At 40.9% G+C, this 23,823-nt stretch overlaps 1 protein-coding gene across 8 annotated transcripts in view; it reads left to right on the plus strand.

Moving 5' to 3' along the window:
- Positions 1-23,823, plus strand: part of gab1 (GRB2-associated binding protein 1) — a 72,759-nt gene that overhangs the window by 32,808 nt on the left and 16,128 nt on the right. For 6 of the 8 annotated variants that reach the window (XM_070550077.1, XM_070550078.1, XM_070550079.1 and 3 more), the window contains exons 3-8: positions 9,064-9,192; positions 11,480-11,645; positions 19,757-19,967; positions 20,091-20,180; positions 20,570-21,240; positions 23,642-23,733. In XM_070550077.1, coding sequence (XP_070406178.1) covers positions 9,064-9,192; positions 11,480-11,645; positions 19,757-19,967; positions 20,091-20,180; positions 20,570-21,240; positions 23,642-23,733 — 1,359 coding nt within the window. The remainder of the gene's footprint in view (positions 1-9,063; positions 9,193-11,479; positions 11,646-19,756; positions 19,968-20,090; positions 20,181-20,569; positions 21,241-23,641; positions 23,734-23,823) is intronic. The other 2 variants (XM_015965601.3, XM_015965617.3) reach the window with 1 other exon arrangement.

A 23,823-nucleotide genomic window follows, 5' to 3' on the forward strand; every position in this document is an offset into this window, starting at 1 on the left:
CCCTACCAAAGTCCCCTTTCCTTCCAGTAGGTGGAAGGCTGATGACGGTGGTGCCTACTTTTACATCGACTGCCCTCTCTCTTGTTCAAGGATATAAAAATAGCTGTTTTGCAAGAATCCCAGTCATGTCCTGCTAACAAAGACTGATTTGTGCAAGTTGCAGCTCTAAACATAGAGGAGCTTTTGTTTCTGCCCTTTTTCTCTCACTGCAGTACTCGTCACCAAGGCCATGAGTGCTAAAACCTCTGACGCTCTTGACACTCCTTTCAGAACAGCCTTTGTTCAGCATAGTCACAGAGACCTGTGAGCCCAAAAGCGTCAAAATAGCCTTCTGAAATTGTGTATTTGTTCTCCACAAATTAGTCAAACAATTAGGTGTTTTCTAGTATATTTTTTCTTGTTTCTCTGCATCATCAAAGGTCATTGTTTATTATCAAGGATTTTATCACATACAAAATGTCAGATACACTTTCTGGAAGTGTCCTTGCTTTTATTTTTCTAATTAGTCTAACCTTTCTTGATTTCTCATCACAAAGAGGGACAACAATTGTGGCAGTTTTGGTTTTGGCTGTAAGGCATCCTTTGTTGTGAAATATTTCTTCATTGACCGGAGCAACTCCTTGTTCTAACGAAAAAAAAATGGTTTCCCAGAATTGGTATACTAATTCTGATCATAGAAACGGCAGCAAGTCCATTTAAATTAAACAGTTATTTATTCCTACGCAAACTATGCCATTCCTTATTTGACAATTTACTTTTGCATTTTCCTTAAAATATATGTTCTCAATGAGTCAACTCCAGTGCAAACGGATCAGTACTGACATGCTGGTTAGTGCTGCATTAATATCCTATAAATTCCAAAAGGTTGACCTTCTTTACATCGACTTTTTCTCTTGATGAAGCTGTCCTAGCCAGGGATGAGTCAGCTGGGATGCAGGTCATTCTCCCACAGCCCACTCAGACAGGGCAGTTGGTTCAACCAGTTGCATGCTGACATGCTTACTTCTTCTATGTCTAAACTAGCACTTCCTCTTGGCTGTTGATGAGGAAAAAGGAACCGATTAACCACAAACCAATGAAAAAGGTTCATCAAGTACAAAAACATCAGGTTTACATTCAAGAAAACCCGTGCATGTTGAACCTCCCTAAAATAATGGAAGTGTTGGGAGCTGGACTGATTTGGTGCATTTGACAAAGTGGTGACTATATATATATATATATATATATATATATATATATATATATATATATATATATATATATATATATATATATTAGGTCTGCACAATATTAGGAAAACCTGCAATATTCGATAACAGTGCTTAATATTGCGATATCGATATTACTTGCGATAAATGAACAAATACTAAACTATGCAGTGTTGATGTCTTCTGGCGTGTGACGTCTGCTCTGGGTTCAAAGCAAACAAAAACTAATGCATGAATTCCATTACAACATAACATTTTTATTGCAAAAGTATGCAGCTGCACCTTCTACTGTATTAGCAGCAAAACAACAAACTGCATGCATGCAGTTTCTCAGTGACTTTAAAACATCACCTCCACCATAAAACTTTTTCTGATGCTCCAAATACAGAAAAACATCCCTTACCAGGGTTTTTGAATAAATAAAATATGAAAATAAGTTTAAATGTTAAATAACAGTTAACATCACTTAAATGCAACAGCAAATTCTCTCATTGCTACTGAACATTTTCTCCACTTATGTGGTTATGCTATAAGGCTGTTGCTGTAATTGGGAAGTAATCTGTGCTGGGCCAAACTAGGAGAAAATTAAGATTTTCTGAGGGAAAGGGAAAAACAATTGTCTACCTTTCAGAAGAGGAACTGGCCAAAAAAAAAAAAAAAAAACTACATGGACAATACGTGAAAACGTTTGGTTTTAACCCCAGATTGAACAAGTTTACCTAGATCTTAAAAAGCAGCTCAGATGATGAAACTGCAACTATGATTCTGATTACAAGCTAACAAATTGAACTAACTCCTCTTAAGATAACCGGCTAGCAGAGCTTCTGACTGTGCAGCAGCAAATCAACTATCCTGATTAACAAGGTTATAAAAGCTCATAAATGAAAAATCACTTTGATGTGTGGGGGAACTTTTCCAGGCCCTCTTCAGCAGGGTGGGACTGGGAGGAGAGTGCTGTAGCCTTTTAGCTGGAAGCTAACCGGAGCCTGGGGCTAACATCACCACCCGGTGGAACACTAGCGACATGAAGGTGGGTTGGTTCACCGGCACGTGTCGGAGTCAGCCCGGTAAAAATGATTAACGACACCGAGCGCACTCACGTTCACGTTTGAAAGCAGCGCTGATTCCAGAAACCTCAGCACAAAGTGCGTTCCTTGCTCTGAGCCAGCATGACGAACAAGGGAACGGCACAGCTAATTCAGTTCGGGTGTTGCTTTCCTTCCTAAGGGTCAACGTAGGGGGCGGGCATATTACGTGAACGGATCCATCTGATTGGCCGCATATCAGAAGGGCTACATTTGATTGGTCAAATACTTCCGCGCAAAAAACAAAGCTGGTTTACAAAAAGCTGATGTATGACACGGATGGAAATGTTTGAACCAAACATTTATCGCCGTTTTGGGCGTGCTTTGCGATGGGCCTATCGCACGTCCTGTTATCCCGATGACGATAACTTTTTGATATATTGTGCAGATCCCCCCCCCCCCCCCCCCACACACACACACTTCTAAAGTGATAATTACGTCCATGATGTGAATGTCTGTTTAGCTGTTTGAGTTAAAAGCAATAGATCAGGTGTACCTATGAAAGTAGCCGGTGAGTGTTTGTTGGATGCAATCATGCTTTACTTCTACTGGGAAGAAAAGCTGCGCAGAATTAAATTATAGCCTTTCCAACAGCATACACATATCTTAATAACATTATTTTAAAAAGTGCTTGTTGCATGGTGCTTTACAGGATGCATCTGATTATAGAGTTCAGTTTAGTATTCATTTTCTCTTCTCTGGAGGTAGGTGCTTAAAGATATTCCCCTCAATTTAACGTTGCTTTTCTTTAGCATCACTGAGTTGTACTCAGTAGTTTTCTTCTCCATTCTTGCATCTTTAATGATCTAGTGATCCTCGATCAGAAGTCCTCTGAAAGTGGAGTGACTCCACTCATTTGGCATCCCCTGTCAAATCCGCCACCCTCTTCTCTCTGCCAACATGTCAGCAAGCCCCTCAATACCCTCTCTGTCTGCCCCTTTGGCTATTGGAGCTGGGTGGGCAAGAAGAGAAGGATGCCTCTCTGTGTTTCATCCTATCAGAAGAGCTGCAAAAGAAAAAAGGGTTGGGGTTGGGGTTAAAGAAGGATAGACCTTCTCATCAAGATCCAGTTTCGTCATTCCCCTGCTGGGGGTGATGGACACTAGACTCCTACAAATTAAAGTGGCTTTTGTAATTTGAATATTTTGAAAGTAGATTAAGGAAGTCTGGAGTGGACTTGTCCGTATTCCTCAGTGGACTGATATCTGGGTCAGAACAGCTTGGATTCACTCAACAACTATTACTACTATGGGATATATCAAACTAAAAAGCAGGACTAGACACCTCATCATACAATGTCGGCCGATATCCGATGTTAATATCGCTGCTATATCCAAAAACCGACATTACATGAATATAAGTAGGGATGTAAGAAAATATCGATACACTGAAATATCGCAATATTTCATGTTCAGATATTGAATTCATGTATAAAAGCAGTGTATATATATTTTTATTGAGTATTTACATGCAAACATTAGCTTTGGTTTTCTTTTTTGTTCTGTGCAATTCAAAGTCTGACTGCTAGTTGACGCAGTTTTCACCACCTTCTTTCTGACGAAACATTAGGACATCGTTATAACACTGAATGTGTTTTACAAACATCTGACCTAAGTTTTTCGGTTACGTTCAGTCTAAAAAATTGCAAATATTGTCTGACTTTTCGTATCCTGTCATATATTGTATTGCCATATTCTTGCCAATACACATCCCTAAATATAAGAAATATCTTTTTAGCTATCTAGCTGAACATCTTTTGTACGTTCGTTCTGCGTGATCTGTCAGACTGCATTGCTTGATTCAACGTAGTAAAGATTTGTTTTTATCTTTTCAGGGTATCCGCGGGTCCTTAAAAAGTCTTAAAAAGTCTTAAATTTACTTTTCCAAATTTAAGGCCTTGAAAATCCTTAAAAATGACAAATAATCCTTAAATACAGTTTCCAAAGGTCTTAAATTACCAAAGACCCAATAAACTAGATTAGTTTATTTCTATGACTTTTTCGTGAATTTCTAGTTAGTGTTCAGCATTTTTTGTGTACGATGTTGGCGTAAGCGGAACCGTACACATTCAGCTGGTTGTGAAAGGGGGCTATTTTTAGATGAGCACATTAGCTGGTTAAGCTAGTGGGAGCTTGCGCCATGGAGAAGTGCAAGTTCAATGGTAAATGGATGGCTAATCCCACATTCGCGACATGGTTAGGACCGATTCCAGGCAATAGCTGGAAATTATAGCTTAAATTAAATAATAAAAAAAGCTTAAATTTGGTCAAAATGGCCTTAAAAAGGTCTTAAAAAGTCTTAAATTTGGCTCCCTCAAGCCTGCAGATACCCTGTCTTTTAAACTGACACGTTTCAGATAACACTGTAGCCTTCCTCAGAGTACCGCCGATGTTGGTGGTATCACTTCCTCCTCCGTTTATCATATATATATATATATATATATATATATATATATATATATATATATATATATACACACACACACTGCAAAAATGTATCTTGGAGAATTGTGTGCTGTTAAGTTGAGCTGTGCCTTAATACAAAAATAAATAAAAGGGATGCAGGTCAACCACCTTAATTTATCTGTATAAACAAGTGAATGTGTATTTTCTGAAACAGAGAGAAAGCGTTTTCCTGCAGGAGAAACCTATTACATCAGGTCATGAGGATGTCATAACCAGGCTCAGTGACAACATTCCTATATGAAGACAATCCTGCTGTATATTTTTGTCAGGTTGAATACTTGCAGCAGTTTGCTGTTTTTGCCATAACTTATATAAGAGTTCATCTAGATTGTAAATTGATGCTTAAGTAAATGAGTTAGCTAATTTGTTTCTGTTGCGGACTTTCACTTATCGTGAAAGTTGTTGGTTCTTGTTCAATCACAAGTCAGTTAAAATTCACTTACAGCAAGGATTATGGAACACGTTCATGTACGATTTTTTTTCTCTTAAGGTTATGTTTAAGTTAGAAGAAAAATGGAAAAACTGTTAGCCTTTGGGTTTTAAAGAGGCTGCTGCATTTCATGCAAATGGGTCCAGTGACTTTTTTGCATACAAACATATTTATTGTTTGATGCATTGTCAGTTGAGAGTAGCTCCTTGTGACCATCAGGAAGCTACTTTGAACTTGCCTTCTCAGTTGTCTGTATCTAAGTATTTTCTGGCAGCAAATGCTGGTTGGATGGCAAAAAAAGATTCAGCACCTAATTGTGCATTTAGAAAATCTGTGTAAAGTCCCACAGATGGAAGAGAGAAAGTCTGGCAGCCATACAGCTTTTTGTCCTAGAATTGCTGCAGCTTGTTAATGTGGCAGTGAAAAACAGTCTTTGAAGATTTTCCTCAGTGTTTCCACTCATGTTTTAGTTGTGCTTGACCCCAACTATAAGACAGTGTGAGGATTTGACAGAAATGTCTGATTTCAAAATTGTAACATGTTTGTTTATTTGATCCTTTTAGAAAACATCTATTGGTTCAGAATTTCTCCGTGATGGATGCTTTTTACTGCATATACAAATATAATTTGTTGTTCTCCACACTCAGTGTGTTGTTGATATAGTTAGTTAAGTGCCTATCTTTGCTTTGGGTTGGAAATGGTGCATAGTTGTAGCCTTTAGCCTAGGGCACACTGGAGAAAAACGGGCCGCGTCCCGCCGCCATTTTAAGTAGAAGCCATTATAGGTAATGAGAGTGGCTACACGGGGAGTGCTGCACCGCATCCCAGAAGCACCAAGGCACTGAAGGTGGTCGCCGGTTCCATTTCAAGCGCTGTGGCTGTTTACAACATTGCAGAGTACTTTACAAGTACCATGTACTGCTGGCACAAACCCAGCTGCAGTTTTGATAACTTTTAAGTACTATTGATCCTAAAATATTCTAATAAGTACTATGCTTACTCATTTTTGAGGAAATAGTCTCACAAAACACGATGGCAAGTTTGATCACTTATGAACAATAGTCACTTCCCGCTTCCTGTTCTCATGTCCCACGTGATGTTGTGACTATCGAGCAACTTTCCAAGAAGCGCTCAGCGGAGCGGCGCATCCTGTGTGACCACTTGACTTCTCAAAACTGCGGCGCTTTAGCGGCACGGCGCGTCTGTCTGCGGTGTGCCGCAGGCTTTAATTTGTTTACTGCTATTAAGTATTTTAAATATGTTTTTCACTTCATTCATTGTTGATTTTTCATGAAGGCATATTTTCCACAATCTTGACATGAAAAAATATCAAGTGTTTTGTTTTTCAAATTCAGTTCAAGTGTACATAAGTTTGAATTTTAGCTTCAGTGGTAAATCTGTAAAACAAACAAGCCTAAAACACAGTGATCCAACATAGTATAGATATAAAAATATTGTTGACATAAAAAAAATGAAATGGTTTGCTCGTATTTGTCTACAAACCTCACTTCAACTTTAGGACAAACTACTCGAGTCCCAAAAAGAAAACACCATTTGAAGTCACGGACAACAAAAGACGTTTGATGTAGAAAACTACGACTGGTGTTTAGCGCTATATCGTTTCCTCTGGAAATGTGGGTTCTGGTATCAGTGGGATGTGGTCAAGGTATGATAGCCAATGGGATAGGGAGAGTTCTGAGGCTGTGTTTGTTTTTAAAAGCTAGCTTGTTTAGCAGATTTGCTATCAGTTTTAACAGCTAAATTTAATACATTGACTTTATACTTACTGTTGATATGAAAAATTTTTATTGGACAAATATATTTTTAATTAAACAGTATAATCAAACGTACAAGACTTGATTTAGTTGAGTATTTTTTCTGTATCTAAAGGGAATTGTCCTCCATCATTGCATCTATGTTGAACAGATCTCCCTTGCCCCTGTTTTTGAGCTTGTTTCCCAGTTGTCAACACTTGCCCTGTGCTGGCCTGGCCTCTCTGTAACCCAAGCTCTTGGTCTTTCTGTTCCCCACAGGGTAACATGACCCAGGATTGCTTTGTCATATGCTGGAGAGAGAGGGAGAGGTACTCTCTCCACACCCACCGTCTCTGTCCAGCACAACACCGGGAATCGGTGTGCATTTTCCACGCTATCTTTAGCGTTTTGACATGAATTTCATATTGAGGAGAGCCTCCCTCAAAGGATGTAGGTTTTAATAAGTTGAAGCCTAGTTTGCTCTGTGTGGGTGTGTTTGTGATTATACAACACAAGCCTTTAGAGCCAGTGTTTAAAGCATGTGCTGCATGTGTGTGTGTTGGTGTTTGATGGGAATTGTCTTTTTGGGTTGGAAGTGGTGCATACGTTTGTGGATCTTTCATTAAAAACACATACTTCTGTTTCCCTTGTGTCTTTGTCCTCTTGTTGAAGAGGAAAGGTCTGACGCTGTCTCGGTTTGGGGTTTGGCCCACTAACAAGCGACACCCTGTGGATAAAAAAAACATGCTGAAACTTTCTTGTCCAAAAACAAACCTACAGCATTGTTAAAACAGACCCAATCTTAACACCAAGCTTTCGGTTTGATTCCCTCACACCAGTTTGGTGTGTTTTCTCTTTTCTCAGTGGTTCTTTCACTAACTTGACCTTATTTATGTTTATGCATAAGACACAGGGGACTTTCATTTTAATATTTGTTGTGATTTGAGCCGTAAATGGAATTTAATATTTGGTCTTATTTTAAATTAAACCTGTTTTCTGACCTTATTTTCTGAGTTCCACAAGGTTTTTGTTGGCTTTATTATTATTATTTTTTTTAAGCTTTCTTTGACTCTGAATTTCTACATCAAACAACACCCAAGTCATGTGACTCCTAACTCAGTCTTCATTGGTCCAGAAAATACTTACATTTTTGTTGAAATTATAAACTCTTGAAATTTAAATGCAAGTGCAGGTCAGGTGTTCACTGAGATTATATGTGTGTTCAAACAATAAATCCCTTGAACAGCTTCTTTTCCAACCAGGGTTTTCTGCCCCCAGATTAGGCCCCAAAGCTCAGAGAGTTCCAATATGGCTGTAAAACTCAGATTTCCTCTGGTCAGGGTTGTAGCATATTTCAAGACGTTGTAAAACACTGTGCGAGCATAAATCACAGACTTGCAGCAGTTCTCACATGTCCTAATGCAGGTAATTAAAAGATACCTACACAACCAACTCCAAACACCTCAGATGAGATTTATACAAGAATGAGATAGATGTTTGTCTGTTTGTAAATGGTGGAAGTGTACCAATAAAGTTCTGGAGATGATTCTTTTGATTCCACACGTTTGTGGATCTTTCAGTAAAAAGTTTGTAAATCTTCAAACTCTCTGTCATTAAGCCATGCAGGTAAAATGGCTGGTCCTTGCGTGTCTTTTGTATTTCCTTGTTTTATAGTAAACACTTTCTTGTTTAACTTGTAAAGTCACTGCTCTGCTTTCAGCTATTTTTCCTCTCTTTGTTGCATTTAAATTTAAACTTTTGTGAGCAATATAGCTCTCAGTCCTCAGGGACAGCACGTTGCATTGAATAAAAGAGAAGACCTAATTGCCTGTTTCCCTTTATAGATTAGGTTTTTCACTTAAGTCGGGGTGCTAGCCTAAACTATGTGGCTTTTGTTCTGGATATCCCAGACACATCTGGTTTCAGGCCTTTTTCCCTCTGGCTCTCTATATTCTTTAGTGAGAATGTTGCAGCTGTAAACAGAGATGCAAGCCATGCTCGAAATCGCTGGAGAAATGGACAAAAATAAAGCATTTGGTCAAACTGTTGTAATCTTGGAATGGCACAGTCATTGTGAGGACATACATCTAACCTTTGACCTCAATTCTGCTCTCCCTGCAGGCATGGAAGAAGAGGTGGTTTGTTCTTCGCAGTGGCCGTCTTACAGGCGACCCAGATGTGCTGGAGTACTACAAGAATGACCATGCTAAGAAACCCATTCGTGTGATTGATCTCAACTTGTGTGATCAGGTATAGCTCCTTGTTGACTGCTGCCCTGCAAACTGAGTATCATATTTCTACTGTAGATCTCATGAAATCTGGGTATAGTATTTTTCTTGGTTTTGTGGTTCTGTTGATATCACCTTACTGATTTTTGGACATCAATGCAAAAAGTTGCTTTTGAAAATCAAACCTGATATTTATGAATTTTGTCTACATTTCTAAAGCGATGATTTTAGGAAAAAAATTGAATTGTGATTTTACTGGCAGATATTGCGGTTTTCAATTTGTGATTCACGATTTTCTTCAAATAAAGATTCAGCACAATATCCTCAATGTACCGTAACATTTACAAACATACTGTCAAAAGACCTGAAAAGGGTGGCTTGCCAACTTCGGGTTGGGGGAGAGGTCCTACCTCAAGTGGAGGAGTTTAAGTATCTCGGGATCTTGTTCACGAGTGAGGGTAGGAGGGATCGGGAGATTGACAGGTGGATTGGTTCGGCGTCTGCAGTGATGCGGACGCTGAGCCGATCTGTCGTGGTGAAGAGGTTGCTGGGTCAGAAAGCCAGGCTCTCGATTTACCGGTCGATCTACGTCCCAATCCTCACCTATGGTCATGAGCTTTGGGTAATGACCGAAAGAACGAGATCACGGATACAAGCGGTCAAAATGAGTTTCATCCGTAGGGTGACCGGGCTCAGCCTTAGAGATAGGGTGAGGAGCTCGGACATTCGGGAGGGACTCGGAGTAGAACCGCTGCTCTTCCGGATCGAAAGGAGCCAGTTGAGGTGGTTTGGGCATCTGGTCAGGATGCCTCCTGGACGCCTCCCTGGGGAGGTGTTTCAGGCATTTCCTGCCGGCAGGAGGCCCCCGGGTCGACCCAGGACACGTTGGAGAGGTTACATCTTCAATCTGGTCCGGGAACGCCTTGGGGTCCTGCCTGAGGAGCTGGTGGAGGTGGCCTGGGAGAGAACGGTCTGGAGCTCCCTAGTTGTGATGCTGCCCCCGTGACCCGGATAAGCGGAGGAAGATGACGAAGACTCTCAAAAGATTAAACAACATAACCCCTGTCTTCGAGATCTAAGTATGTGCCTGAAAATCCCCCTTAGGTCGTGAGCCTATGGAGAAGGTTGTTGCGGTCCACAGTATCAAAAGCTGCACTGAGATCAAGGATCACCAGCACACACGTTTTGCCTGAATCTGTATTGACACGTCTGGTTGTGTTGGTTGACGTGGAGGAATGAATGACCAATCTGATGTTAACGATTTTCTCATTGAAAAAGTTGCAAACTCATTACACTTAAATTTGGATATGAAGTCAGGGCCAAACTATGTTGGGAGATTAGTTAGCATCTTGACAGTGGCAAACAGAACACAGCACACACAAGCAGAGAAAAAGGATTGTCTCGCTTTATTTATTTCAGAGTTGTATGTGCACAGCTGCATTTTGAAGGTCTGGTAGGTTACTTGTCCTCCGTTTATGCTCAGCTTTCCTGCACTTTCTTTTTGTATTTTTAATTGATTTCATGAGCCTCCATGGAATTTTTTATTTGCCAGAGATAAGTTTGACCTTTTCGAGTACTTTGGTGTCGATGGCTTCAAGAGTTTTGCAGTTGAAATGATTTAGAAGTGACTCAACTCAGTTTGTTATTGACATACTCATACGTTTTATAGCAACCAAAGCAGTGTGATCACTGATACCTTAATTTTTTTTTCCGAACAACTGAAGTGTGGTGGGTAGAAGGTGAAAGTGAGATCCAAAAGAGCTCACAGAAATGGTCAGAAAGGCCCATATCCTTAACGTCTGAGACATCAACATATTTGGCTGAGATTAAATCTAGTTTGTGACCTTGAGTGTGTGTTGGACCACGTACATCCAATAATTCAAGCACTCCATGGAATTGCTCTGCAGATGTGTCATTGGCATCATCAACGTCAGTATCAAAGTCATCAGTTATAAGAAAATATTCAAAGACCGTTATGATAACAGAGAGAAGCTCAGTGAAGTTTTCTAGAAAGTTAGTTGCCAAAACAGATCCTGGGTCAGTCAGGAGCTCTGCAAAAAAACCACAGCTTTGACTATCACGTGATCACGTTGTTCAAAATCACATCAAGGTCGTTAAGCCCTACCAAAAGTTCAATTTATTTTCCTTTCTTTTTTTGGACAGAATAATGCTTTCTTTAAATTTGAAAAAGATTTAAATACATGTTAATAAACGTAACTGTAAAGATGCTAGAATGCTGTCATTTTTTTCTGACTAAGATCGTTTGTTTCTCAGCTACGTTTGTATTGACGTACAACTTCTCCTCTCAGGTGGATGCCGGGTTGACGTTCAAAAGGAAAGAATTTGGGCACAGCTTCATATTTGACATCAAGACCTTTGACCGCATCTTCTACCTGGTGGCTGACACCGAAGACGAGATGAACAAGTGGGTTCGCCACATCTGTGACATCTGTGGCTTTAACCCGACCGATGAAGGTAAGGGCTGTTATTGTAGAGTTAAGGCTGATTCATGCTTCTCCGTCTGCGTCAGTGCGGAGACATGCAACGCCATTATCCGTCCTTGCGTAGGGCCCCAGCAAGCACGTATGGAGTCAAGCCCACTTTTTAAAACATCCATCGAACGAGACGGAGAACATAAGCTTGTGATTGGTCAGGGCACCACTGTCGGCTACACCGCCGCCATTGCGCCCTCAAAAACATAAAGAGCCGAGAATAACTAGCGGCAGACACAGAGAAGCTTGAAGAATACCTCATGAAAAAACTAAAATATGAACGTTTAATTCCCCCGTGACTGGAGGAGTGAAAAGATACGCAGCAACCGTTTTATTTGTGGACGGAAATGACAGGAACCGTGGGTTTAGAGGTGGCGAGCGCATGAAGAGGTGGAGGAGAATAAGAGACAAATTTGTCCGTGTTAAAAAGTCTCTTATATACAACAAAACACAATATAAACACTAGGGCTGCAACAACGAATCGATAAATTCGATGAAAATCGATTACTAAAAGCGTTGGCAACGAATTGCGTCATCGATTCGTTGTGTTGCGCAACTCTTCCAAAAGCCCCCTCCCCTCCCGCCCTCCGTTGCGCGCAGACCGGTGGAGAGCCGGCAGGTGTAAGAGGAACATGGCAGAAGCAGCGAGACCCCAAAAAAGTAAAAACTTCTAAAGCTTGGGAGCATTTTCAGTTGAATCAGGCGAAGACATGCAACGTTTGTAGGTCAGACTTGGCATGGCACGGGAGTGCTGCAGTGGTGATGCAGCGTCTTAAACGCAAGCATGTCAGAATCATCAGCGAGGAAGGAGAGAGTTCTGTGTCCGGGTAAGTTAAAAACTTTTCAAAAGTGATTCACCCAAGCCCCGGATTATTACACAGGCTAGACATGCCCTAAGCTCGTTAAAAAAGTCTATAAAATTGTAAGCGCGACGCTATTAGATAGACCGGGGGGGGGGGGGGGGGACTCGCGCCGCTGCGAACCGGTTCCGCCGTCACATTCCCGCAGAAACTGGTTGATCACACCGTGGCCAGACTACTAACATGTGGCTTTACAACCACAATGTCCTCAGAAGCGAAAACGCTCTTAAAAGGGAGGGAGGAGTCCTAACTGTTGCTGCAGGCGTGTTGTGTGAGAGTGCAGTTATATACTGGTTAATATATTTTTGGGTTCAGTTGCTTTCATGTGGCCTAATGTGAGTCTATTTGGGATCATTGGAATGATCAGCAACATTTCTTGATGTGACTTTATGGCAGTTGCCCAGGGCATCATTGCAAGGAGGATGGCATTCATTTATTTTTGTTTTATTTGGTATTGTTTCAGTTATTTTTGGAAATAGTGATTAATTTTGATTAATTCACAGCCTATGTTTAATTACATTTAAAAATTAGTTGTTTGACATCCCCAGTTATAATAAATGTCTACAGATGAGATCAAACAAAACAGATGAGAATTGCCCTTAAAGAGCAAGTCACCCCCAAATAAACTTTTTTTTGCTGATAAACTAAATAAACGAGTGTCTAATCGTGCTGCAGACACGTGTCGTCAATAATTTGGCACTTCAGTGCATCTTAGTTAAAATTTAAATATTCTGCCTCAAACTGGCAGTGTTGTGCCGTTGTCAGGTAAAAACTCTGCACTGTATTTTAATTTAAATCTGCCATCGCTATTGGCTAAGAAGTATGCTATGATGTAAACTGGTACATTATGATGTCACAATGCTGTCATGAGCCTGAGTGTGTGTGTATTTGTTAGCGGCTCCGCCCTCTCGGTCTGCCAGGCAACAGCATGTGTTGCATTTTTCAAACATGAAGCGGGAGTGGAGTTAGACTCTGGTAGGGGTTGACTTGCTCTTTAAGCTGTTTAACTTGGACCAAGCATTTTAGGTCACAGATAGGTGTAGCTTAGGGTCTCTGCCTATACACCTTATAAGACAATTTAGGTGATGGCATGTTGTTTTTCTGCTATTGAACTGTTTTCTAATAATGTTGTGTTTAATAAAGTGAAGGAAGGAGAAAAATAACGTTTCCCTAGCAGTTTTTAAAAATGTCCCTATGTAATCCGATTAATCGATTAATCGTGTCGAGACCCCATCCGATTAATTGATTATCCAAATAATCGTTTGTTGCAGCCCTAATAAACACACCATCTTGGATCGGATACATGACAGGATACCACAGAACAGCGCTACGCCCTCTGTTGTCCTGGCAGGGAATTGCTTTGCAACACTCCCCAGGGGACGGAGAAGTATGAGAGCAAAGCGCTTCCGTCAATCCGTGCGTGTCTGTCCCTTGCGGAGCTGACGGAGAAGCATGAATCAGCCTTTAGCCACAGGTCTTTGCAATCTGAGCAATGAAGTCCTGAATTACAACTCTTAGCTTTTACTGGTTTTCCTGCCATGACTAAAGCCTAATTTATACTCCTCCATGTGAATCGGTACGGAGACGAGCAACGTCAACATCGGCGCAAGGGCTCTCCGACAGGCTCACAGAGGGTGACAGAGATGTGCCCAAAAATTTAAACGTCCATCAAAAGTGAAACCGCAAACCTGTGATTGGTCAGGATGCTGCTTCCTTTGAATTCATCAACAGCACCACCATTACTACTTCAAAAAAAGATATTTAGCTGCAGACACAGAACAGATTGAAAAACTCGCTGAAAAAGTCTGAAAATATGAACATTTGTCCACATGTGACTGAAAATGTACAAAGACACACAGCAAGCCTTTTATTCATGGATGGAAATGAGAAACATGGGCTTAGAGGTGCCGGTTGCATCAAGAGGTGAAGGAGAATGAGGGACAAATTCACCCACCTTAAAAAGTCTTTGAAATATATTAAAACTATGTAAACACAGTAGTAAATACACTATTGTGGACCAAATACATGATTGTAATGGTGGCAGGATACCTCAGAATAGTGCTATGCCCTCTGTTGTCCTGGCAGGGAAATGATTTGCAGCACTCCCCAGGTGTCAGAAGTCCAAAAATAAAATAGTCAATGCATGTGCATCTCTCCCTTGTGGAGATGATGAAGTATAATTAGGTTCAAATAGTGCTATTACCAGTGTAATAATAGATCTGTTAATAGTGCAACTGGGTTAGCTTTTCCACATTTTTTGGGTGTTTAAATCTACTGATGTACTTTCCAAACTTCTGTTTCGCTGAAGGAGTTTCATTTGTGTGCTAGAAGGCTTATATTCAGCACAGTTTTTAGCCGGGGACTGATGATCCATGTGCTGATCCATGTGTGCATCGAGGCTCGTGTTACCCATGTTCCCAATCCTGGATAGTCAAAGCATTGTGTGCCTAGAGGTCTCGCTGACTTTCCTTTGCTCTTGGCATCTTATCTGCTTTTCATTCCCCTTTGTCTACTGCTCCTTCCTTTTTGGGGAGTCTGATTGTAACATGTACTTCTTGCACCTCACTGCCATTTTTTTACTCTTTTATTTTTATTTTTTTTGGCTACAAGTGCAAAACTTGTTCTCTACAGGAAAAGGAACTTTTCAAGATTTTCATGATTATGCTGCTACAAGGGAATTCTTCAAACAGTGCCTTGTTACAGGGATCCTTACCATTAACATTTATTCACCAACAATTGTTAGAGCTGACTAAACCTATTTTCGAGGTAACTGACAAACTCTCTAAGGAGAAACTGGGTAAAAAGACAGATAGTTTTGCAGACGGGCCTCTCTCTTCGGAAAGAACGTCCTTGGCTCTCCATCAGCTCTCACTTCTCTGCATGTGTGACCCAACTCCCACTCTTCTGTTGTGTGTGGCTACAATACTTGTAGAGTATTTAGTAGCTGAACAGATATTGAAGACAGATATGTTGGGAAGGGCTTGAGGAATGAGGTCTCTGACCGTGTAGGAGATATAGATTAGTACACGAGGTGGGGATTTTCTCTCTTCCTCATAAACCAACTCTAAAGCGTTAAACTCGGAGCATAAAAGAGAAAAGAAACTGCCGCTTTATAAAAGGGAAAGTTTTTATAGAAGAGAACTCTGCGACCTTGTTTTCGTTAAGACACATGAATAGAGAAAATAAATGTAGATTGGTAGAAAAAAAAACTCAACCATCTTGTCACTGAATGCAGCACAACAGTGAGCTCAGGCAGAAGGGTTTGAAAAGGACTCTAAAATTTGATAACTCACCTTGTGACAAAGCAAAGACCTTGATAAAACTGTCTGAGACAAATGTGTGGGAAGGCAAAAATAAAAAAGAATCAAGTATTTAATTAGGCATCATGTGTACTCTTGATAAGAAATGATGAGAGTACAGGCTCATGGTGACGTACAACTAAATTCACAGCAACAACTACAGTTTACTCTTAATCCAGCAGTTTTCACCACAATTAGCTTTATTTGTGTAAAAGTTTCTTTTGAACTGAGAACTGCAGAGATGGGGAATTGTGGCTTCAACAAGTCATCTCCATGTCATGTTTTTCTTCAGCTCAGCAACTAAACCACGTGATTTTCAATCAGCACAGTGAAGGAACCTGGTTCAACTGCTGAGCAGAACAAAAACACGGCATGGAGATGACTTGTTGAAAGCCACAATTCCCATCTCTGGAGAGCTGTATACATTGTTTACCATGCTGAATGATCATGAAGACATTAGCTGCTGCAGACATCATCAGAGGAGGAGTTCAGCACATACAGTACTGGATTACTCAGACACGTGCTTTTTTCCAGAGTGAGCTTACATTTAATGTCTTGTTCAAGTTCAGACCTCCTATAAAGATGTAAAGTTGAACATTTTCTAAAGACTGCACTGCAGTGTTGTATTGGAGTCAGGTTGCTAGGAAACCGCTTGAATCAGTTTTCACTCTGCCAGAGTTTGTATTTGCAAACACAACTTGCTGTTTACCTTATTCTTGACTTCACAAGACACCTACATGACCTATTCAGTCTCAGCTGGCCTTACAGAGTCACAGTAAGAGCAGTTTTAGACCCTTCTGGTGCTCTGGGGGATCAACAGGAGCTACAGGGAGTGCAGAATTATTAGGCAAGTTGTATTTTTGAGGAATAATTTTATTATTGAACAACAACCATGTTCTCAATGAACCCAAACAACTCATTAATATCAAAGCTGAATGTTTTTAGAAGTAGTTTTTAGTTTGTTTTTAGTTTGAGCTATTTTAGAGGGATATCTGTGTGTGTGCAGGTGACTATTACTGTGCATAATTATTAGGTAACTTAACAAAAAACAAATATATACCCATTTCAATTATTTCTTTTTACCAGTGAAACCAATATAACATCTCCACATTCCCACATATACATTTCTGACATTCAAAAACAATACAAAAACAAATCAGCGACCAATATAGTCACCTTTATTTGCAAGGACACTCAAAAGCCTGCCATCCATGGATTCTGTCAGCGTTTTGATCTGTTCACCATCAACATTGCGTGCAGCAGCAACCACAGCCTCCCAGACACTGTTCAGAGAGGTGTACTGTTTTCCCTCCTTGTAAATCTCACATTTGATGATGGACCACAGGTTCTCAATGGGGTTCAGATCAGGTGAACAAGGAGGCAATGTCATTAGTTTTTCTTCTTTTATACCCTTTCTTGCCAGCCATGCTGTGGAGTACTTGGACGCGTGTGATGGAGCATTGTCCTGCATGAAAATCGTGTTTTTCTTGAAGGATGCAGACTTCTTCCTGTACCACTGCTTGAAGAAGGTGTCTTCCAGAAACTGGCAGTAGGACTGGGAGTTGAGCTTGACTCCATCCTCAACCCGAAAAGGCCCCACAAGCTCAATCTTTGATGATACCAGCCCAAACCAGTACTCCACCTCCACCTTGCTGGCGTCTGAGTCGGACTGGAGCTCTCTGCCCTTTACCAATCCAGCCACGGGCCCATCCATCTGGCCCGTCAAGACTCACTCTCATTTCATCAGTCCATAAAACCTTAGAAAAATCAGTCTTGAGATATTTCTTGGCCCAGTCTTGACGTTTCAGCTTGTGTGTCTTGTTCAGTGGTGGTCGTCTTTCAACCTTTCTTACCTTGGCCATGTCTCTGAGTATTGCACACCTTGTGCTTTTGGGCACTTCAGTGATGTTGTAGCTCTGAAATATGGCCAAACTGATGGCAAGTGGCATCTTGGCAGCTGCACGCTCGACTTTTCTCAGTTCATGGGCAGTTATTTTGCGCCTTGGTTTGTCCACACGCTTCTTTGTTGACTATTTTGAATGAAACGCTTGATTGTTCGATGATCACGCTTCAGAAGCTTTGCAATTTTAAGACCGCTGCATCCCTCTGCAAGATATCTCACTATTTTTGACATTTCTGAGCCTGTCAAGTCCTTCTTTTGACCCATTTTGCCAAAGGAAAGGAAGTTGCCTAATAATTATGCACACCTGATATAGGGTGTTGATGTCATTAGACCACACCCCTTCTCATTACAGAGATGCACATCACCTAATATGCTTAACTGGTAGTAGGCTTTCGAGCCTATACAGCTTGGAGTAAGACAACATGCATGAAGAGGATGATGTGGACAAAATACTCATTTGCCTAATAATTCTGCACTCCCTGTATAGGTTAACATTAGTCCGCTAATTTCATTTATTTTCAAAGGTTCTGCAACCAGATGGCCTCATGGGAAGATACTATAGAATATAAGCATTTCCCCCTCTAAAGTTAAAGTTCCATTAGTTGTCACACACACTGATGTGTGTGCGAAATTTGTTCTCCGCATTTGACCCATCCCCTGGGGGAGCGGTGAGCTGCAGACACAGCCGCGCTCGGGAACCATTTGGTGGTTTAACCCCCCAATCCAACCCCTTAATGCTGAGTGTCAAGCAGAGAGGCATTGGGTCCCATTTTTTCAAAGCCTTTGGTATGACCCGACCAGGAATCGAACCCTGATCTCCCAGTCTCAGGGCAGACACTCTACCACTAGGCCACTGAGCTGGACAGCACACGCACTATCATGTTTCAGGTGTTTCTCTGCTTCATACCTGATTGGAATGAAATGTGTCTTCTTAAACCACCAGTGAGTTGCGGCGGATGGCTGCTCATTCGGAGCCAGGTTCTGTTGGTTTCTTCCTGTTTAAGGGGAGCTTTCCTCTCCACTGTCGCTACATGCTTGCTTAAGCTGAAATTATACTTCTCCGTCTGTGTTGGGACAGAAACACGCAACGCCATTATGCGTCAACGCAAGAGTCCTCTGTTTGGCTCATGGAGGCTGACGGAGATATGCCCCAATTTTTAACTATCAGTCGACAAAGACGGAGACCGCAAGCTTGCGAATGGTCTGGACAATGCTAATTTTTTGAGATGGGAATTTTGGGTTTTCATGAACTGTATGCCAAAATCATCAATATAGAAACAAAAGGCTTGAACTACTTCAGTTGTGTGTGTAATGAATCTAATATATTTGAAAGTCTAATGTTTATCAGCACATTACAGACAATAATGAACTTTATCACAATATGCTAATTTTTTTAGAAGGACCTGTATACATTCTGGGAGAATTTCCAATTCATTTAAAAAAAAAGGTTGGGTCGTCCTGAAAGTGATAATGTTGGAAACTGTGGTGGGGTGATTGATAAAATGTTGTCATTAGTCAGGCCAAAAATTGACAATATATTTGCACCGATGAGGTTTAGGTGTTTGTGAACCTGACACACTGCACACAGATATCCACCACTCACAAGTGTCCTTATTCAACTCTCTCTCTCTCTCTCTCTCTCTCTCTCTCTCTCTCTCTCTCTCTCTCTCTCTCTCTCTCTCTCTCTCTCTCTCTCTCTCTCTTTATATATATATATATATATATATATATATATATATATATATATATATATATGAGAGAGAGAGAGAGAGAATGTTGCAACAAAAGATGCTGATTTGAAATGTTTAATGTCCCATCTGTGAGAAAAATTCAGAGGCATTAAAACATGTAGCCTGCCTATCGCCCAACGATAGTCTAGACTTATACTAGTGGAGCTGCTGTATAAAAAAAATCCTCTTTAAGTTTACTCTTTGCAGCCAAATTGTTTTTTTTTTTTCTTAACATTCTTGTTTTGCTGTGGAAGAACAGGATGCATGCTCACCAGCTCTTACTTTTTTGCTTTTACCTACAGATGCTGCAAAAGCTGGCCCCCAATCTGTGGTGGACATCCCCCCACACCCCATTCTGGGTAACGTCGCTGGTCAAACGGCATTGGTGCTGCCTAACGTGCCGCCTCCTTACCAACCCGTCAGCGTGAGACAATTGGAGCCTCAGTCCAGTTCAGAGGTTCAGGATTACCTGTGGCTTGCAAACTGTGAAAGCAAAAAGCCTGAACCCAACAGGTGAGACCGATTCTCTGAACGCCTGTCTCTTAACACTTCTGTCTGCAGCTTCCAGACATTTCCTCTTTGTCTTCATTTGAACTATTGCTGCTCTTGCCTTTGTTTCTTCTGTACGGTTTGTAGCTCAGTGGAGTGTCTGCCTCCATCGGAGGAGAACAACCAGGAGTATTTGCTCCTGGAGGAGTGTGAGAGCAAGACTCCACAAGCTAGTTTGTGAGTGTCCAGACAACCAGCTGGAACTTCCTTCTTGTGTGGCGATGAAGTGAAAACAACAAAAAACATTTTATTTTTGTGACCTTAAATGTAAATGGTGACTTTTAGGAGTGGGTATAAAGAGATAGAACAGCTCACCCTGTAGATTAAAAATACTTTGTGTGTGTTTGACCCAATAATGTACTGATTATGATGGTTTTGCCTGCATGATGGAATCGCACAGCAGCTGCAAAGTGATAAGGTTCTCCACGTGGTTCTCAAAGAAATACTAATATGGCAAGATTTGCGCAAGACTACAGATTAGAGCTCTAAAAATGACTAACTGTAGCTTGCAAATGGAGCTGATTTTATGTTTCTGCTTTTCTGAATCCATGTTTTTGTGTTGTCAGAGCTCCTGCTGAGTGCTCCAAGTCTACCTCTTCCGAGACTGACCTGAATGACAACCTTCCATCTCATCGCACGCCTACGTTCTCCTCTTCCTCAACTAAGCAAATTTCCCACAATGGCTTCTTCCCACAGCATCAACCTCCAACCTCTGCTCCTTCCTTTTACGACTCTCCGCCCTCACGCGGTGCCTCGCTATCGAGCGACAGCGGCATCTATCACCTCCCTCGCAGCTACTCGCAGGACACTGTGCTGCTCCCCAAGTCGGCCTCTTCGCCAACGGCCCACCCGGACGGCGGGGACGCCTCTGAGCTTTACGTCTTTAACACGCCAATCAGAAAGGCCTCAGTGGAGACACAGATACGCAATCTTTCTGTTAGTTACGACATCCCACCGACACCTGGCTCAAACTCTACATACCAGGTTCCACGTACACTGTCCACATCCACAACGTTGGGAAGCTACGAGAGCGATGTAGTACCTCCTCCTAGGCCGCCCAAGCCTTCTCTCAGTTCCTCCTCAGGACTCCCGCCACCTCCTGCTGAGCGCTCACCCACGGACACCTATTGTGTGCCTCGCTCAGCTGCAGAGATAGATGGAAATTACTGTGTGCCAACGAGTGCCGGAAATAAGAATTCACGCAGCAACACTATGGAGTCTTTACGTCGACACAAAGGTTTGTATTAAACGAAACTTCCTCTGTCCTTGGATTAGGGTTAGGGTCTGGTCTTTCTCTGGGTGCACTTTTCACTCCCTTTTGTTGGATCGTTTCTTCAAAGCTTCACCATCAAATTACACAAGTTATCAAAGCATTTACTGTCCAACTTTAAAAATTCTGTCCTCCGAGTGGTAAAAATATCACCAAGACACAATTACAGTTTTTAATGACAGGTAACACAATCAGAGGAAGATATCTAAACCTCACAATAAATGCATCTTTTCTGAATAGTGTAGCGGTTAATGACTACATATTTAGGAATTAAAGGCTGTTGCTATTCAGCTTATGTTTTAATTCCTAAGAAAGATCAAACAAATTAATGGATGAAATTTACATGCATGTATACGGATATATGTACATAATTGACGTAAATTCATACACCAACTTGCTTGGTTTACGTTTAATCAAAAGAAGAAGAAGAACGTCATTTCTATAGCGCCTCTCAAGATAAATATCACGAGGCGCTAAAGATTAATATTTAATTTTAAAGATTTAATTTGATAGCAAAGTTATTTGTTAATTCAGAAGAGCTAAAGATCTTTGTTCGTTCAATGATCAATATACACACACTCTGTGTTTATTTAAATGAAGAGTCAAGTTTAAAAAGTTAAGAATTTTATTACTTAACAATTTAAAATGTGACAATTTAAAAGACAATTTATAAAAGCTTTGGTATTAAATACTTTGGTATTAAATAGCAACCCTGTGAATGGATGAATCTAAGCTGGAAGTGTGTTTGTTTGCGGGTGAATGCAATGTTCTCAGAACGTGTATCTTGAGAGAAGATGCATTCTGGGTAGAAAGAATTTGGTTTGCAGATAAACTAAAGTTGTTCTTATTAAAGAGCATACAGACACAATCTTGTGTTCTACCTCACCGTTCAGACGACCCTCTGTTCAGATCCGGAGGTCAAGGGAGGATGTTGATCAGCCTCTGGGTACTCGGTCCGGTAGGGAAGACCAGTGGTACAGACTCTCTGGTCCTAGAGATGCCGCAGGCACACAGGTGTGGAATTGGTTTGCGTCTGAGCAGATTCTTAAGGAATCTCGTAGCGTCAGCTTTGTTCTGCAGGTGTCGTTTGTTGTGTCGTAGCAATTCTGCCAGCGTGACCGAGATCACTTGTTGGTTAAAGAGCGTTGGGCGGCCTTCCCACTTCTCTAGAACTCATTCACAAAATGCTGAGAGTTCTGTTTTATAAGATGGGCATTTCCTGGTCTAACGAATCAGGTTTTGACAGGAAGATTAAACATACCTCAGGAACACGCCTTCCCTGAAGATAGGAAGTTCTCGTGGATGAGAAAAGAATCATGTGAATGCCGTTAACCTTAACCTGATTTACTGTGCCCTGTATGATTGTGTATAAGTGCAGATCTTCTTGTCACTGTTAAACATTACTGATTATCATAAATAATAAATTTTATTAACCAAAGAATAATAATTTGTTTCAGTAATTAAACCCCGTTATAAGGAACCATGATGATTATTTATGAACATTGTAATAGACAGTGAAAAGAGTTTATTAAAAATGATTATTTTAAATCTTGAAGTGTCCTTCGTCTTGCGAATGGAACAGCAGTCAGATAAAGGCATTCAGATTAAAGGGGTGGTTGACAGACATTCAGTCTCCTGTGAAAGAAACTGTAGATTGTCGTAGCAGCCAGGATCAAGTTGACCCAGGCTGTTTCTCTGACCTGAGGGTCAAGAATCAGGCCATTCAGTGACGCTACAATAGTACTGTAACACTTGACCACAGGTGAATTAATGTGGGTTAGGAATTTCCTCTTCCACTTACTGCTCCCTCTAGTGGTGGCACAAGTCATTGCAGAAGGTAAATGATGGTTTAAATGTTAGGTTTGTGTTTTGCTACTCTGTGTTGCAATGGAAATCGGTGTAGAGGGAAAAAGAAAGTACATCTCACAGATCTACCTGATGACCCGCATAGATTCAGCCTGAACATCTAAGTCTGCTGTGCATGTTTGTCTCTACATGTGATGGAGCTAAAGCTGACTTTATATAAACAACTACCTCCCAGCAATGCCCCAGGTTTTTTTTATTTAACCTAGTTTAAATGTTTTTACTCACATATTAAGACTCACTTTCAGGGCTTTAAAGAGAACCATGTCTTATTCCAATTATTTGCCCCACTCAGGCTTCCCCATCTGACAGACTCATTTGTCTTAAAAGCTTTTGCAGGCTTGGTGGTTGTTCCTGTGGTGGCTACATGCATTAGCTACTTCATCTAACACCAATACCAAAATATAAAGGCTAAACACTTTGTTGTTACCCCACATGGATGCATCAAACTTTTGTTGTAATTATGTGTTGATTTATTATAATTATGTTTTTTTTTTCATTGCAGATTTTGGATCCCAGGACTGCTACGACATTCCCAGATCATACTCATCAGAAACGAGTGTCTCAGACTTAAATGAAAGCTTCAACAGCTATTTTGTAAGTGATGCTTTATGAGTCACTGGTTTATTATCCTGAAATAGAAAACCGTTGCAGTTTGTTGGTTCAAAGCGAACACACTTAAGATCC

Source organism: Nothobranchius furzeri, chromosome 4 (genome assembly GCF_043380555.1).
Source record: "Nothobranchius furzeri strain GRZ-AD chromosome 4, NfurGRZ-RIMD1, whole genome shotgun sequence".
Classification (NCBI taxonomy): Eukaryota; Metazoa; Chordata; class Actinopteri; order Cyprinodontiformes; family Nothobranchiidae; genus Nothobranchius; species Nothobranchius furzeri.